Here is a 17,428-nt window from a genome sequence, read left to right as displayed (position 1 = left end):
TTGCATTGAAGAGGAGAGGAGCAGAAGAGACGGTGTAATGATGGCGGCCGGCAGGTAAGATTTTTTATATTTGTTTTGGTTGTCTCTCTCCCACCCCATTCAATGCCCCGCTTCTCTTCCCTGACACGAGCTGCCTCTGATACAACACAGGGGCCTTCTTCTTCCACATTGGCCTTATTCGGTGAAGTCTACTCTCCACAATGATCTTCCTCCAACACACAACCCCCGCCAGAGTTTCACTCAAACCCGACGGAATACACCGGTTGCACCTTTGCTGACTGCTCAGGCCGGCTGCTTGGTGAGTGCCTGTTGTATTCCTCCCTGGCCCTCCACCCTCCATCACCACATAGCCCATGCGGACCACCTTAACCTTACGATTCTCTCCCTTTCTTTTCAGCCTGATTGTACTGCAGTTGACACTTGGGTTTCATTTATGGTATTACCCTTGTCAGTGATTCTGCACTCCGGTAGGCCTTCTGCCCATACTTCATGTTCTTTTGGCCCCCTCGCAAGTCCTGCTCATTTTCATGTATATTGCTCCGTACTTTCAGGCTCCTTCCCAGGGTGGGACCACAATATTGCCATAGCCCTACGTCTGCGCTGTGGCCCAACTACTGCACTGTGTTTCCATGCCTTTATTGAACCTTATATGCCAGGTCCGAGAGTACCCCTTAATTCCACCGATTCGTACTTCACTATTTCCTCTAGCTCCCGCGGTCCACATGTATAGCTCTATTTTTTCAGTACACCATCCCACTGGCCAGTATATCTAATCTTTCCTACGGTGTGTTCACTGCATTGAACATTTGACTGCAATTACTCAGCTTTGGCACCTAGCACCACATTGCAAGGAGGATAGATTCATATCCGTTTTATTTTGGCAACAAACTTTTTCTTCTCCCTCTCTCCTTTTTTCTTGTCGCGCCTTTCTTTGTTTATTTTCCAGCTGGCATTGGGATACCATTACTGTAACCCTAATATTGTTTCAATGTTTTATTGTAGTAAATGGCCGTAGGCACTGTGCCTTGAAGCTACCTCAAACGCTGAAAGAGACTGGCAGCGCAGAGGAGAAGGGGCTTGAGATGATGGATGCCTGAAGATCCATGGGCCGGCTCCTCACTGACTGCTGCAAGAGAAACTGCAAGACCCACCTGAAGAGACCAGTCTTCAGCAGGCCTAACCTCAGATAATGCCCCTGTGGGCTCTGCATACCAGCCATAGAGGGCGCCATTGGCTTGTCACTGCCGTCCACTTCCTGGTGCTCACAGTGCTGACCTTTCTTGTTTTTGGCCCTCTGATATGCCACCATCTCCATTACTCCTACTTCTATGTCCGCAGATGGCACTTGCACCGCAGGAGTCAAGACTTCTTGCAGCTGAACCTGGAAGATGCACACGAGGCTGTCCAATACTTTGCCAATTTTCACCCACCTGCTATTTCCTCCCCAGTGTTGGCAATGGAGGGCCCTCGGCCAGCTGCAGCCAAGCCGAGGCTGGTGATCACCATTGTAACCTTCGCAAGGAAGCCAGAGTTCCATTATTTGCTGCAGGTGGTGTCCCGTTTACACCGCCTCCTTGCAGAGTGTGGCGATGCTTGTCGGCATCACCAGCTATTCCTCAGCAACGTGGATCCAAATCTAAGAACGCATGAAGACGCCATGCTGCTTGCCAAATTTATGCCCATGGTCGAGCATTATAGTAAAGTGTCGGACAATCTGGACACCAATCTATTTGAGAAGGAGAAGCTGGACTATTCCTTCTGCTTAGAGAGGACCTTAACGACCTTTGACCCGGAGTATGTGATTCTGGTGGAGGATGATGCTGTTCCTGTACCAGATATCTTTCCGGTGTTAAACCAACTGCTGCTGGTGCGCTTCCCAGAAACTCCACTAGGAGGCGCCCTTTACTTTAAACTTTTTCACCCTGAGCGACTCCAGTGCTACATTGATCCAGAACCCATGCGGATCCTGGAGTGGGTGGGCCTGGGTATGTTTACTGGGACAATCCTCAGTTGGGCCTATGGAAGGACTGTTGGGAAACCTGGATCCAGTTGGCCAACGTTTATCTTTTTCGCCCTGTACAGCATGGCACTGGTTGAACTGGTTGGGCGTCACTACCTGCTTGAGCTCCGCCGGCTGTCTCCAGCGCTGTACAATGTGGTGCCCGTCACGGAGTGCTGTACACCCGCCATGTTGTATTCCTCGGAGTTCGCTCGCAGGGTGCTAGCCTACTTTGCCAAGACAGAGTGCCGCCGTGGGTTTGCCAAGGACACAGCACTCTACTATCTCCTATGTCACTCCAGCGAGTGGGCCTTTGTTGTGAAGCCCAACCTGGTGCAGCATGTGGGGCTTTATTCCAGTCTCCAAGGGGACTTCGATGAGCCCAGGCTGCTCCGATATTGCCTTTAAATCATGGAGGCAAGTGTGACACTTGCCTTAGACCATGTGCTACTTTACAAATGTACCATGACCAGCTCTAACTTGTAGGTACCTAGAAATGCAGAACACGCCTCTCCCATGAATGCCTCTGCTCGGTCTAGGAGAGCGGCATTTGGTGATGGAAGGGGGTAGCTCATCGGGTTAAGAATCGGGAACGTGGAGCCATGGTCTGACATTTAATGAAGAAGAAGGAAGCACACACTGTGAAGTTATTTATAGGTCCTTGTGAGTCCATCCAAAACACGATCATGGACACAGATTTCAAAGCGTTTGACACTATATTCGGGTTCCAGGCAGGGGTTGTTTTTCAGAATCCCCCTCACAGCCAACAAGCTGTTCCCCAAACAGTTTGAAAACTTAGATTCCCCAGTTTCAGAGATGCAACTGGAGGTCAAAGTGTATGTACTTAAAAAAACAAAAACAGAAGCTTCAAATTATCACTAAAATATTGCCAAAGTAGATGACAATTGATGCAGGGAAGAGGTGTGAATGCTGTTTCCAAAAGATAGTGCTTTAATACAAACTGGTACCCTGCCTTTTGAAGGCTGTACAAAGAGCAGTGGAAGAGAGTGATATATAGCATGTGTTTACACTGTTTTTTTGGCTACTTGGCTAGCATCAACGTGTATTTCAAGTTTTCCTGAATAGCAAGATGCCAGTGGAAGGTGGGAGCTGACCTCACACCCGAAACGTCCATATGCATAGGGTGGCCACAATAGACTGCATTGTTGTGGTCCTGCCAAGTGTGGATTAGATTGTCAGAAACCAAAAGGTGGTTTAAAAAAAAAATCCAACCCAGTGATTACTTCAAGCGTCCCCTTTGAGTACTGGAGTCGAATAGGGATCCACATTTTTCACCTCAATGACCAAAAGCAAAGAGCTACAGTTTCATATTCAAAACAGTATTGGCAAATCCAATAGGTCAGGCCTTTAATATGCTGACACATGTCAGAGCTATTGGCTACGCTAATGCTTGTGCAAACGGGGGGTTTTAATGTATTTTGGCATACGTCCTCATTGCTTGACTGTTTCAAGATAGCCAACGCTTTTAGAAACTGTGCATTGGCACTCCTGGACCGGTAAAGCATTGCTAAAGGATGTCAAACAGTCCCGGCTGGCAGCACAAGATACTGGTGAGGTGGGCAAACGTGTGGTGGGTGGTTGACTAAACACATTAAACAAATAAAAGAAAGAAATAGGCACTGAGCTGACAAACGTCCTCTGCGCTCCAGTCCGGTTTCTTCCTCTCTGCCTCTAGTGCAGAACCCTCAACAGCTCCCCTAACCAATACTGGCGCTGCTCTCATGCTGTTAACCAGCATGAGAGCAGCACCAGTATTGGAGGGAGTGGCCTTTCTCGGCACACCCCAGAACACTAGAGGCTTGGGTCTAACTCAGCTGTCTTCAGAAAGCCCACCCTCCCCCCGGCTGCTGTCACTCAGCAGGCCCCGCCCTGTCCTAATGCTTAGTTCAGGACAGGTGGATGATTAATAAAATGAAAATAAATTACCACAAGACCTGGCAACCATTCAAAGACAGCTGCCAATAAAAAGCAGTGCCTGTCATGGAAGAGCAGCCCCACAAGAGGCAACACGGGAAAAGAGTGGCCTGGTAGCAGAATGGGGGGAGCTGCCAGGCTCTCCCAAAACATTGTCAAAGAAAATATATATTATCTGAAATCTAAAACAAGCATTTAAGCCAAATTAAGAGGCTTTGGAACCCCAGCCCTAGCGCCAAAGTGAACTTTTTTTTTATAGCAGATATGCAAATGAGCATAGATCCATAAACAAAATAACGCCACTGGCAGAGGGGGCGGGTGGAGAAGGGCTGAAGTGCTTTAACCCATTGCCCCATAATGTGAGTGGAAGCAAAATGTGAAAAAAGTCCAGTGGGCGAAGACCACTGATTTAAAGCCCCCCTGAATATGTATTTGTGTTTTTATGTCGTTTATTTATAATTATTAATATTGTTTTTATTTTTTTAAAGAGAAATATGAATCTGACAAACCAGCTAAAGCTGTCTAAAAAGGGGTTGTTGGCAATGACTTTGATATATTAATTTACTCTCGGCTAGTTCTTCACTGCTTACATATTTATGTAGAGGAGTCCGATGAGCAGTGCACATGCATTTCACCAAGGAGTGTTGTCCACAAATCCAGACCCTTTAAGTGTTTGCCCATATTGTTTTATTTTAATGTAATTGCCCTTTGCCTTGTGCTCAAGATCTGCTGGTTAATTACCAAACAGCAATAGATTAGATATCATCAAGATGTAGTAAATACGTGTTACTTAAATTTGGCCTTGCATTAGCCTATGAGTTATAGCACATACCACCCACTCTAACGAGATAGAAGAACAAACATTTGCAATGCAAAAGGTCTCGCATTTATGGGAGTTTGAGCTATTGACATTGCAAATGACAATGCCTTGTATATTTGTTTTCGTTTTTAAAACATAAATAAAAGGCATTGTCATTATATGGAGAAGTGTGGCTCAATGATTAGAGCGGCAGACCCCGATGCAGAGGTCTAGCCAGGGACCAGGGTTCAATTCCCCGCCTCGGCGGGTCTTGGGCTCAAAATTCCATGGACCTGATAATTTTCTCCTTGGTGCCTATTCCAATCATGGAGTCCCACACTGCAACTCTGGGCAATAGCTTGCTTAATCTCCACAACGGCCCGACAACGCTAAGGATGCCTGGCCTCCGCCTTGGGGGTGCCCAGGAGTGGACGCCTCACAGGGAAAGCCAGGATGGGTTCCACAGCTGTATTCGTACAAGCGCCTTGAGACCCTTGCGGGTGAGTAGTGTGCTATACAAGTATCAATTTACATTTACAAATTTACATTTACATAAATGCCAATAGCTTAAACTTGCATAAATGCGAGACCTATTGCATTGCTAATGCTTGTTTTAAATAAGGTCCATGAATTTTAGTGCTAGGTGTTGTTGTTCAACATGTTAATGTATCTTCAAATATTGTCTCTCCCCTAACCACCTGGCCTGGCGATACTTTTTATCACACTTTTTCTCTTCGCAGGTATTACGGAAATAAAAATTAGCATTCGTTTCGTGCCGTAAAGGAGGGCGTTCCACACTACAAGATTATATTATTTTAATAATTTTAGCTCTGACCCTCAGTGCAAAAGGTATTAAATTATAGTTTGTTTGTATGCGCTAACCAAGGGTAGTACCAGAACTATTTAAATGTGTGGGCACACTCAACTTGCTAGCTGGATCTAGCAACCTATAACTGCAAACAAGAGAATGATCAACTTCATAAAGGTCCATTTCTACACTGTAACCACTACCAGAAAGGGTTGTATAGCAGAGTCACCGGTAACTTCCTGAAATACAGGTAGACTTAGTTCAAAGTGAAAAGCATATTTCTAAACATTTTTCTGCCTCACCACAGTTTAATCATAAAATGTTTCCACTTCCGGAGTATTGCTTTAGGATTGGAAATTGGTGGCAGAAGTGTAAAGGTTAAACGCTAGCCCTGGCACCGAAAAACAAAACACCCAAAAAATAGGTTGTGCCTGAGAAAGGAGCACCCACCTAACCTAGCTCACACAGTGCAAAAACATCAATGGGCATCTGAGTAACCAAGCTTCCAAGCAGGTGTAGTATGGCGATGGAACCAGTTAATAAAGGCTGCTTCCGTATTTGCCAGGTATAATGATACAGGTTGAAATAATACAGAAAGGGGAAATTTACCTATGCCTCTAAAACTGATTGAAGCAATTAATGCATCACAAAGGGTAAACCACTGTTTATTAGTTCACCCAGACATTCGATTTATGTCATTTACTTTTTGAATTTGTAAAACATTAAACATTTGAAGACAGAAAGAGAACATTATCAACTTCACATTAAGCCGTACATCATTGTTGAAACTGAAAAAACATAATATATACAATTAATGTGTGGGGGGATAAACATACAGTACAAATGTGCATTCAGAATTTTTTTTAATTATTATTAAACAGTCGCCAAAAACAGTACAAAAAGAATTTTGATTGACCCATCCATTGAATTGTAGGGGGTTAACCTTATTTACAACCACCCAACATTCCTGTCACAATGTTACTGAAATTCATATTATTTGACACCAGGAATGTACAAAAATGCCGATAGTGAGATTTTCACAAACTACAGATAGTGAAATTTACGCAAACAAAAACAACTTAATGCCGACGCGTTTCGAGTCCTATTGCATTAGTCACAGGACTCTCTTCAGGGCGGGTAAATGTATCCACAGGAACTGTTTAAGGAAAATATAAAGGGGAATATTTTTAGAGTCCTCCTCTCATTGAGTCAAGATTATTTTTATAGAAACGCATCAAAAGATGCAGCATACCTTATGAGACCAGAATTTTCCTGGTCTTTGTAAGAATCTTTTGAGAATGTCATCAAGAAACGTGGGTGTCAACCTGCAGGAGAGTGAGAATATCGTTTAGGTATATTGAATCAAGAATGGAGACTGCCCCCAGTTGTGTGGGCGGAGTGAATGTTCGCTGATTTTACCTTTGATTTTAGTACGTCCGAGTGGAGCTCCAAGGAGCCAGTAAATGAATTCCAATCCCAATGTCGTGTATCCTTTGTAAATCTGCAAAAATTATGTTTATGCAAAATTTACAATCGGGCACTGCCTTATACAATTAAAAGCCACAAAGACAAAAAAACGGGAAAATGGCTTTCTTGTTTGGAGGATTGCAAGAGGTGTCGATTTTTCTCAAGTGTCCGTATGAATCTTATCCTAAACAAAAAACAACGCGGGAATTCAGTGATTTGTCCCGTTGTTAATGGAAAAAGGACTGAGTCTACACTGAATTCTAAAACACAGAGCCTCTTAACGAAAGCCGGCACACCTGACGCGGTCTATTTTCTTTGTCTGAAACCGTCAGGAGCGGGAGGAAGTAACCTCTATTGCATATCCAAAACTCGGTCCTGAAAGAAATTAACGTATGCGGTTCAATTCGGCTTGCTGTTTAAAAACAGAGCACACGTCTGTGCTAAGGTGCGGGGCAAACGAGTCTTACCATAAGTTGACCACCTTGATGCGCTGTCAGTATCTGACGCCAGCGGTTAGGAGCAGCCGCGTTCTGTAGCGGTTTGTGGTTAAACAGTCCACAGTTTCGTCACATGACACGACCAACCAATCAAACGTGTCAACAAGCATGCAGTGTGCCAGCTATGGATTATGGGAATTGTAGTTATTTTAAGGGAATAAAAAATCGACATTGGGATTTTGTTAAACAGTGAGAAGGAATTATATCCTATTTACCTCACTCAGACAATTAAGGCCATTATTTACACTGTTGAATCTCATGATGAGATATGCCTCTTTGCGCAAAAGTGCAGCCTCAATATTTGGTGATTGATGTTTAGGATCAACCCATGACAGAACTGTCCACTTAAAATCATTTCCCCCATGGTTGTTGCTCAGAAAATGTTCAACAATGGGTGCAGATACTACTTTTTTCTTGATTCTTGAACGATGTTGTGTGATACGTACATTTACTGATTGACAAGTTTTGCCAATATACACTCTATTGCAGGGACATACCACGGCATAGATAACATTCTTGGTCCTGCAATTCGTAAACATCTCATGCTTCCATTTGACCCCGTCATGGTCAAACACATTACCTTCTAGTGTGGTTGAACATGAAACACAATTGCCACACTTGCGGTGCCCGCATATAGGTTTTAAATTCCACTGTGTTATCAAATCACTTCTCTGTTTAGGAATGTAGCTGTCTGCTTTTATCAATTGTTCGCCAATGCTCATATTTTTGCGCATGGCGAAAATGGGTTTTTCCAACGGATGTTCTAAATTTTCCAATAGGTGCTAATTATTCAAAATGATGCGTTTAAATTGGTTAGTGTGTGACCCGAAGGTTGTAACACACACCAGTTTGTGGAGTTCACCTTTTTCCTTTTTTTGAAGGAGATTTTCCCTGTTGGGTGAATCTAGCGCGTTTCTTTGAATGATTCAAAAGTTTTTTTGGGTAACCCCTTTTCGCCATTTCCGCACAAAAATGTGTTGCATGCTGTTCAGAATCTGCCAGATCGGTGCAGTTTCGCCTTATTCTCAACATTTGTCCTAAAGGAAGATTTTCTTTCAGGCATTGTGGATGCGAGCTTTTATAATGGAGGATGGTGTTTCTGTCAGTTGCTTTTTTGTGTAAAGTTGCTGTAAGATTCTCATCGCGAACCCCTACTGTGATGTCAAGGAAAGTCATTTTGCTTTTACTAGATTCTATTGAAAAACTGATGTCAATGTGTCTTGAGTCAAGTCAATAATGAAAATGGTCGAGCTCAGTCTGGCTCCCCTGCCACAGGAGCCAGACGTCGTCAATGTATCTTAACCATTGATTTATATGGCCAGAAAATGGATGATTGTTATAAATGAATCTTTCTTCATACTGCGCCATATATAATACTGCCATCTCAGGACACATTGACATCAGTTTTTCAATAGAATCAGTGGACTAACGCTTGGTTAACCAGACTTAGCTCACTGAACACAACCTACGTTATCCATAGTGTAGTTTACAACTACAAGAAGCTGTGCATTTAAGTAATCCTCGAATCTTCGGCGGGGACTCATCCTTTGGCCCGTTCTCTCGCTCCTCCTCCCACCACGAGTGCGATGGCGTCTACCTGTGGGCGGCTGCAGCCGCACTGGCGGCTATATGTGTTGCTGGGCCGTTGTTGAGCTTTTCTTCGAGGCATTCACGGGACATTCTCGGGACACCCTGCGATGCGGGGGTTCTTGCGATGCTGATAGATTCGGCGGCTCTAACGAGGGACAGACCTGCGGGTGGCTGCAGCTGCACTGGCGGCCTTCTGCGTTGCCGGGCCGTTGTGGAACTTCTCCTTGAGGCATTCAAGGGACAATCACGGGAGATCCTGTGATGCGGGGGCTCTTGCAGGAGGTGATAGATTTGGCGGCTCCAACGAGTGACGGACTCAACGGGTGCGGACATGAGTTGTCAATTCTGAAGACGGTGTTCCTCCTCACAATGATGGCAGCATGCTTTTCACGCCCTAAGGGACTTGGTTTTCTCTACTGACACTGCAGCGCGTTTTGGATCAGACATTTGCTTATTCTCTGCAGACGCCGATTTTCGAGATTTCTAGCTTTTTGCTCGTAATGATAAAAGCTGTTGTGTGGTGACTGCGGTGCAGAGTGGACTACGTCTCCCATCTCCCCTTGCTGCTTTGCTTTATCCCTGCCCCCCTGTGGCAAAGTGCGGGAAGAAAAGGAAGTTTGTTGGTGAGTGGACTTTACGTATTATTTTTGCGGACTGCCCTCCTCTAGTGGCCTCCACCTTGCTGCCTTTTGCATTAACTTCTCGGCGCCCCCGCTTCGCGGGGGCGACTCGCAGCTCGAGGCTTGCCGTGACAGGGACCAGGGGAAGGTCCAAAGGAAAAATACGTGCCCAACTGGATTGCTATTCCTGACATTGCTCCTCTGTGGGGGACATCCTTACTGACATTGTTTTGCTGTGGGGAATCGGCGGGTGCGGCGGCCAGGGACTACGAGTACCAGCATTCCCTCTTATCATCAACAGCTGGTACTCTTCCCCGGCCAGCCCGCCTCTTTGTCCTAATAATCCACATATCGTTCCAGTCCCGCGAGACGCACGCGGGTGTAAGCACGGGGATAAGCCCGGGCAAAGGGCGGGCCCTCTAAGGCCCTCATAGGACCGAGTAGGACGGGACGGGACGGGCCACCCCCCTTGGTATCTCAACCAGAGGTTGTACATTGCTTGAACTACACCCTCACTACTCCCTGGTCAGTGTATCTTTTTCCTGAAAGCGGTTTTTACGAGGTTGCACTATGGCACGTAAGGGGTCCAATAAGAAATCTTCTCTAATACTTGACCCAGGCCAGGGGACCCTGAACTTCACTGTGACCAATCGATCACTATCTACTCTTTGTGAAGACGTGAACGAGTCGCGACAACTGATAGACATCAGGCAATCTCCCCCATTGAACCCTGCTAGTTCCCAGAATTTATCTTTTTGGGAGGAAATAAATTCTTTATGCGGCACTAAGTATGCCCCAGTGGCATCCCCATCCCCTGTTAAAAGCAACAGCATTTTTTCCCCAATTAGGATTGAAAGTGGAAATCATTTAAACACACCAAAATCGTGCGCTGGTCCTATATCGCCAGTCACCAACCCCCCCTTAAACACGGCGGAGAGTGGGACCTATGTAGACCAAGTACTTCTACTGTCTAAGATAGAGTTATTGTTTAATTCTATCGTATCACCACTGATAGGAAACATTCATGCCCTGGGTGATAGAATAACGGGCATTGAGAGGATCATTTTAGCCAACCTCCCACCACTTACTAATGATCCATCTACCGGGGAAAGAGCCCCTCCGGCTATCTCTATAACAAAAGAGATAAATACTACAACTATTTCTCCGTCCATCCCCAAGAAGGCAATACCGAATGGTTCTGACATATTCACTACCACAAAAGGTTCCCTGCCTATTGACCTAAGCAAACACGCCCAAACTTCTCCACAGCTTCCTAAAAAACCTGTTATAACCAAAGCCGCTCCTAAACTTGGGTTTAATAGACATACTGCTGCCAGAGCGGATCCATGTAGAGCAGCACCAATACACTTGCCCCCTGAAGCTGCCCCATTTGTTCTTGTTTTATCAGGAATACCGGCACCCTGCCATGGGAAATTTGAAAGCCGTCAGGAACTTCTAAACAAGGTCATATTCTGGCTTTTCAAAAACAGACCACTTGCACCCAATCATGACGGAGGTATCATGAGTGTTAGAAGGGTGGGCTGGCTAGGGTCTCTAACCAAAGATATTAGTGGGGATCTGGTCCTAGTAAAATTTAGACATAGGAACATTGTTCCCCTTCTACGATCCTACACACCCCAAAAAGAAGACGGCCCCATATCCGTCTGGGACTTACACGACTTCTACCCAAAGTAAACTATCCACAAATGTTTCTTCTGTTGGCCTGTTGATGAAATTAACTTTGCACTTTATGTTCTTTCCATATACATGATTAAGGTTATTTTTAATGTATTGTAAATCCTTAATATGCAAATATGTATTGTGGTTTTTATGACAATCTATGTATTTTATATTAGTGTATACTTTTATGACTCCTTTATGGAATCGAAATAAAGTTATTTGACTTGAGGTTAACCCCCTACAATTCAATGGATGGGTCAATCAAAATTCTTTTTGTACTGTTTTTGGCGACTGTTTAATAATAATTTAAAAAATTTCTGAATGCACATTTGTACTGTATGTTTATCCCCCCCACACATTAATTGTATATATTATGTTTTTTCAGTTTCAACAATGATGTGTGGCTTAATGTGAAGTTGATAATGTTCTCTTTCTGTCTTCAAATGTTTAATGTTTTACAAATTCAAAAAGTAAATGACATAAATCGAATGTCTGGGTGAACTAATAAACCGTGGTTTACCCTTTGTGATGCATTAATTGCTTCAATCAGTTTTAGAGGCATAGGTAAATTTCCCCTTTCTGTAGTATTTAAAGGCCCAACCTACCCTCTTTCCTACAGGGCCAAACCCCTCCTTTTCTTTGGTTTAAGCACAGGTTGAAATAAGGCATGTACTGGTATCACGAGCAGAACTAGTTTACAAATATGATGAACCAGGCAAACAAAAAGCAGAGATTAGTCTCATTGGTCGGAGGATGTTGGTACATTCAGCCCAGCTACAGGATAATTTCACTGCAGTTTACGCACCACTAGACACAGACCTTTCAGGTAAAAGGTTATGTAACCTGAAAGCCGGAACCTGTTTGAAAGGGGTGCCATGGTTTCCCCGTTTTAATGCCTGTCCCTGACCCTTTGGATAGTGTTGGAGAATGGACCCCACTCACCACAGGCATGCAAGGAGCTTAAGAGTTAATTTAAAATTTAGCCTGTATATTTCAACAGCAGCAACATTTGCATCCACATGCTGTTTTAGGTCTATACCCAAACCTGGAAGATGCACTATTCTTGGGAGGGGGAATACAAAATATAGCTGTTGTATTAAAGCTTAGCAGAGTTAAACTCACTGCTCCTTTTTTTCACACGGTATCCTTCCTATAGGAAGTAGTGCTGAAATAAAGGTGCTTTCTGTCAGCACTAACTTTGTTTATATGCCCTAAATTGTGAGCCTCCGTTGAGGAGGGTAGCTCGAGGGTAAACATGAACACTATTCCAATATAGTAGTGCGAGCAGCTGACTCATTGAGTACTGGCAAGTTTTCTAGGGTTCCAATTGATTTCTAGAATGTACCACAGGAACGAAGATACGTCCAGGATTAGGCTTCTGAATCCAACTCGATCCTGTAGGATCTGCTAATTCTCCGTCAATTTCTCAAAAGGTAGATTTGCACTGGGGACAGGTTTGTAATGATAGACGGGCAGAGAATGTCAAAACGGCAGCATCTTTCATTCATACTGCAAGTGGCAGGCACCAATCAATCATCTACCCACTGAACTACTGTCTTCTGCCTCTCCTCCCTTATCTCGAAAAACACTCTAAGGCGGTTAGGCTCCTAGAAAGGTTTCCGACTCGGTGCACAAGAGTTAACATTTACACGAACCCCCAACCAAACCAGTTTTCTTTTAAAGACCGTGAGTCTGAATGTTGCCTGGTAACCTGACTGTGCCACACATGCCTACATTTGAACACAGGAAAGTGGGAGAATTGGAAAAAAAATACTGGGAGAAACCTATTCCTCCCATTGACTGCTATAGATGCAGAGGCAATTTCGGGAGTGAGACAGTCAAAATCAAGCATTGACAGCTTAACAAAATGTGAGTATTCCGTTGGAATCGGGACTGTTGGTTTGAATGCTGTGCCAACATCAACTGGAGGGGGGAGTAATGAACTCTGTACACAGCGCTTCGTTCGATGGGTGTCCCGCCTGTGACACCGTATTCTGTCCACGCGCAACAAATTATTATAAATTGTGAGTAGTTAAGTGCACCCAAAACAGAAACCTTACTTTTAAAGCACACTGTGCATCGAATCGAATGCCGAATAGCAGTTTTCCCGTCACAGAGCGCTTTGTATTTTGGCCTGGGCATTCAGTAACGGGTTTGTATGTAGCGCTTAGTCAGAGTCGGCCCTTGCTACAATAGCGAACCAGGCACAAAGAAATATGCCACCTCCGCTAGTGCCATTGAATTATACAAGCGGCCGCCATTACCAAAGCCGAAGTTCCGGTTTTCTTTGCTCCTTGTCTGTTAGCTGGCAATGGCGGTCGCTTGGTTGTATTTGCTGCGCACCGTGGCGCTTTCACATTTTGAAGCAAGTGGTGTTAGGGACTGCAGTGCAGCTGTTCATAAAGTGAAAGCAATTATTGCGCACTGCGAATACAAACAAGCAACTACCATTGTCCAGGCATTTGTTTACGAGGCCGGGGACACTGAGAAGATGAAGTAGTCCCAAAACGAAAGAGATACCGACCTACAGGGTAAATTAACTGTAGTTGGTCGGTGCTGCTTCCCACAAAACGGAAGTGACATATTGCATGGCCAGCCAATAATGAGGCAGCTAAGAAGAGCAAAGCCAGAGTGAACCAATGTCAAGAGGCAGGCGGGATTACCCTCCATATTCTGTTTACTTCAGGTCTTGCGACAGCGCATGCGCTGTCTAGGCTCGACCTAAAAATGAAGGTAAACAAAGACCATCATGGCATCCCCTGGAAAAATTGAGGTCAACCCTCCCCTTTTGACTTTCTTCAATAGAAATTGATCAGTCCCGCTTTCCCAGGGTGCTAGACTTGACTGCAGCGGCGCAGTTGTACCCAGATCGGGAGCTCACAAAGTGCGGCGATCGGACGAGTGTTTTTCAGGTACCTGACAGCCCTCCAAGTGATCAGTGAGGCAGCATGCCCCCCCATCTTGCTTGAGTTCTGTAACCTGCTCCTCTCGTCACAGGTTACTCGTCACTTCACACAGGTCACCATAACTGCTATCTGGACTTACGGTAAGACATCCTTGTCCGATCCGACCCTGTGCTCTTGTCTAATCCGACACTTTGTTCTACATATTTTTGCTCCCTAAAAGTACAGTGTCGAGGGCAGGGCTGACAGCGAGGGCTGTTGGTCGGACCTCCCTGCTCGGATCAACCCGGGAACTTGGCACTCTCTTCATGTAGCTTTCTATGTCAATCACTGTCCCCTCCTGCCCCCGCTATCCTTCTTTCGCTGAGAGGATCTGCACTACATCAGCTTCGGCCTGAATGCCTAGATGCCCGCTGCCTCTCCGCCCTCCTCCCGAGTGCCGATGCTTACTAAGAGGCACAATCTCACGATGCCTCAAATCCCGATCACAACAAACAGGACGATTTTGCATGGGGTATGAGCCCACACCGTGCTGATTGCCAGCATTCATTGGACTCTTCTTGTCTAAAATGGTCGCTCCCTTCTTGTTGAGGCTCACTCCACGCTCGCTTCCACACCTGGCCTAAAATGGCTGCTCACTTCCTATCAGGCTATCGACTGCCAATCGGCCCTCCATCCGAGTGATGATGCCTACTTCTGAGCGCGACTCACTGCACATCAAATCAGGCTCACTATAATCAGGACAACTTCTCATGAGATGGGGGCTTCAGTAAAAAAAAAAGAAATATCTTTAGCAGTCACTTCAACAGCATCTGCACGCCAGCCATGGGAAGTGAGAACAGCGCAGCCCCAAAGCAAATCTGGCCCAGACTTGGGGGTCTCTTCGAGAATGATAGGAAGGAATGAGCAATGAGGTGCAGGAGTGTGAAAGACTAGCAGCAGATCAAAAGTACAGGCCGGAAGACCAAGAAACAAGGCGTTGGCAAGGGATAAACCCAAAATAATCAAACCTGTTTGTGCAAGCACAGACTCCGTGATAGATCCCTCGTCCTATACTTTAAATTCACCAAAGAAGGCAGTGTTGTTTAACAGAGAAGATTTTGTGCCAGTGAGGCGGTCACTACAGCTAGGGGAGCCCTCATCTTCTAGTGAAAAATAAAAAGCACTGTGGAATATCCCACAGATGAGGATGACATGGAGTTCAGTGAGCTGGTGATCACGTTGGGAATGTACTCTTTGAACCTTCCCTCGACTGTGGAGACCGTGCCATTTGACCAATGCCCGGTGGAGCTACTTGCTAGCTGTAGAGGATACAGGCTGTGGATCCACCCTCGGCCATCACCTACCCAGCCGGACATTGGGCAGACGTTCCTTTGTCTCTCGGTCATATTTCCCTCCTACCGCTTTACCCTACCCCCTCTACATTTCCTTCTTCTTGTCTTCTATCCCTTTAATGTTTTTCTGTTGAGACCTAGATATTTGACCGATGCCCGGTGGAGCTACCTAATAGCTGTAGAGGAGATGGGCTGCGGAATCCCCCTCAGCCGTCACCTACCCAGCCGGACCTTGGGCAGGCTTTCCCTTCGTCTCTCCGTTGTATCTACATCCTACCCCTTACCCTTCTCACTCCAGCCGGACCTTAGGCAGACTTTCCCTTCGTCTCTCCGTTGTATCTTTACCCTACCCCTTTCTCTCCTACCCCCTTACCCTTCCCACTCCATTTTCCTTTTCCTTATGCTCCTTAAATGCTTTTATTGGTATCATTGGTAATATGTAACTGATGTAAGTTTGCTAATATGTGGAACCTTATGTAAAGCGATCTGATACCTTTGGGTCTAGCCAGTGCTATATAAAATTCTTTAAATAAATAAATAAGTCATAATTCCTTATGTACTGAGAATGACCCCCTCATCCTTTTAAGGATCAAAATGTCATAGACTGATGTACCTAGATTCAATTGTTATCAGTGATTATTTTGTGTAGGATCATTGGTACTAACAGGCTGTGACTTTACCACTGTGTCTCATTTTGTCACTGTGCCTGAGTTTGGAAACATTACTTGAGCCGTGTTTTTGTTTTCCACTAGTATGACTACCTTTTATTAATAAACATTAATGATTATTCCACTTGGATATTCTTACGTACAATTCATTGTATCTCTATGTATACATAAGCAACTCTATTTGTCTCATAAGGGAGCATTGTTCCTTAAAAATATTACACCCTTAATCCCTAACTATCCATGGGTTTCCCTTTTTGCATAAAAATAAATAAACAAAATTGATGGCATTCAATTCTCACAAAAGGTTTAGAGGTTGCCTAATGCTATGGGCCAAGATACTTGAAAGGGTTGATTCTTTTCATTACTTGGGCATTAAGCTCTCATCAAATATGTCATGATACCCCCATATTAGCATCGCCTCCATGAAACGCAAACAGGCTGTTGGCACAAGTTAAAAAAAAAAATTGTGCGTCTTATACCAAGCCAATTTTGCCATCCCTGTAGGTCTATGAAGGCAATGCCCTGGGTGCCGCACTATATGGGGCCGAGCTCTGGGGGTTTAGTGACATTACTATATTGGAGAAATCAGAAAACCGATTCTTAGATCACTGAGCTCTCTTACAACCAGCTCCCGCTGCATCCTCTATTTTTGGACATTGTGGTAAAAAAAATGTAGCTCTTAAAGCTTCTCTGTACCCTTTTGCTATTCTGGCGCAGAATTTGGGCCACTCCTGAGCTGGTACTTTAGGCTGCGGCCTTAGAAGACATTATTATCGCAGGTAGAGTTTCCAAAATCCCATGCCTCTCCGCAATTAAAATAGTATTGTTCTCTTTTGTCGATGGCTATCTCTGGTCATATCCCACTGGAGCCCAAATTCCCTCGAAAGAGATATTGGAAAAATAATATCGGGCCTTTATATTACATAGAGAGGATCAGAAAATAGTGAGTACCACTTTGGTGGGTGACTTCTTGAACTTTAAATCTGTCCATAGCTTAGACAAGTATAGGGATCTGATTACAATCCCATTGGACAGGAAATTATGTCACCAATTTATAGAGGGGGCGCTCCCCTTGAGAACATTTACTGCAAAGAAGGGCGCCTCAGACTTCAACACCTGCCCATTTTG

General features: G+C 44.8%; 2 protein-coding genes across 2 annotated transcripts in view; one reads left to right on the top strand and one right to left on the bottom strand.

Annotated features, from left to right (window-relative positions):
• GLS (glutaminase) overlaps positions 1-17,428 on the bottom strand; it is an 811,930-nt gene that overhangs the window by 166,394 nt on the left and 628,108 nt on the right. The gene's annotated exons all lie outside the window — the stretch shown is intronic.
• Positions 84-2,407, top strand: LOC147730618 (GPI-N-acetylgalactosamine transferase PGAP4-like). Its single transcript, XM_086958424.1, has one exon. The coding sequence runs from the start codon at positions 1,190-1,192 to the stop codon at positions 2,405-2,407; it is 1,218 nt and encodes a 405-aa protein (XP_086814550.1). The 5' UTR covers positions 84-1,189.

The sequence above is a fragment of the Lissotriton vulgaris genome, chromosome 2_1 (assembly GCF_964263255.1).
Source record: "Lissotriton vulgaris chromosome 2_1, aLisVul1.2, whole genome shotgun sequence".
In the NCBI taxonomy this organism is placed as follows: Eukaryota; Metazoa; Chordata; class Amphibia; order Caudata; family Salamandridae; genus Lissotriton; species Lissotriton vulgaris.
The sequence above is the reverse complement of the archived record's forward strand: the minus strand, read 5'-3'. Positions and strand labels throughout refer to the sequence as shown.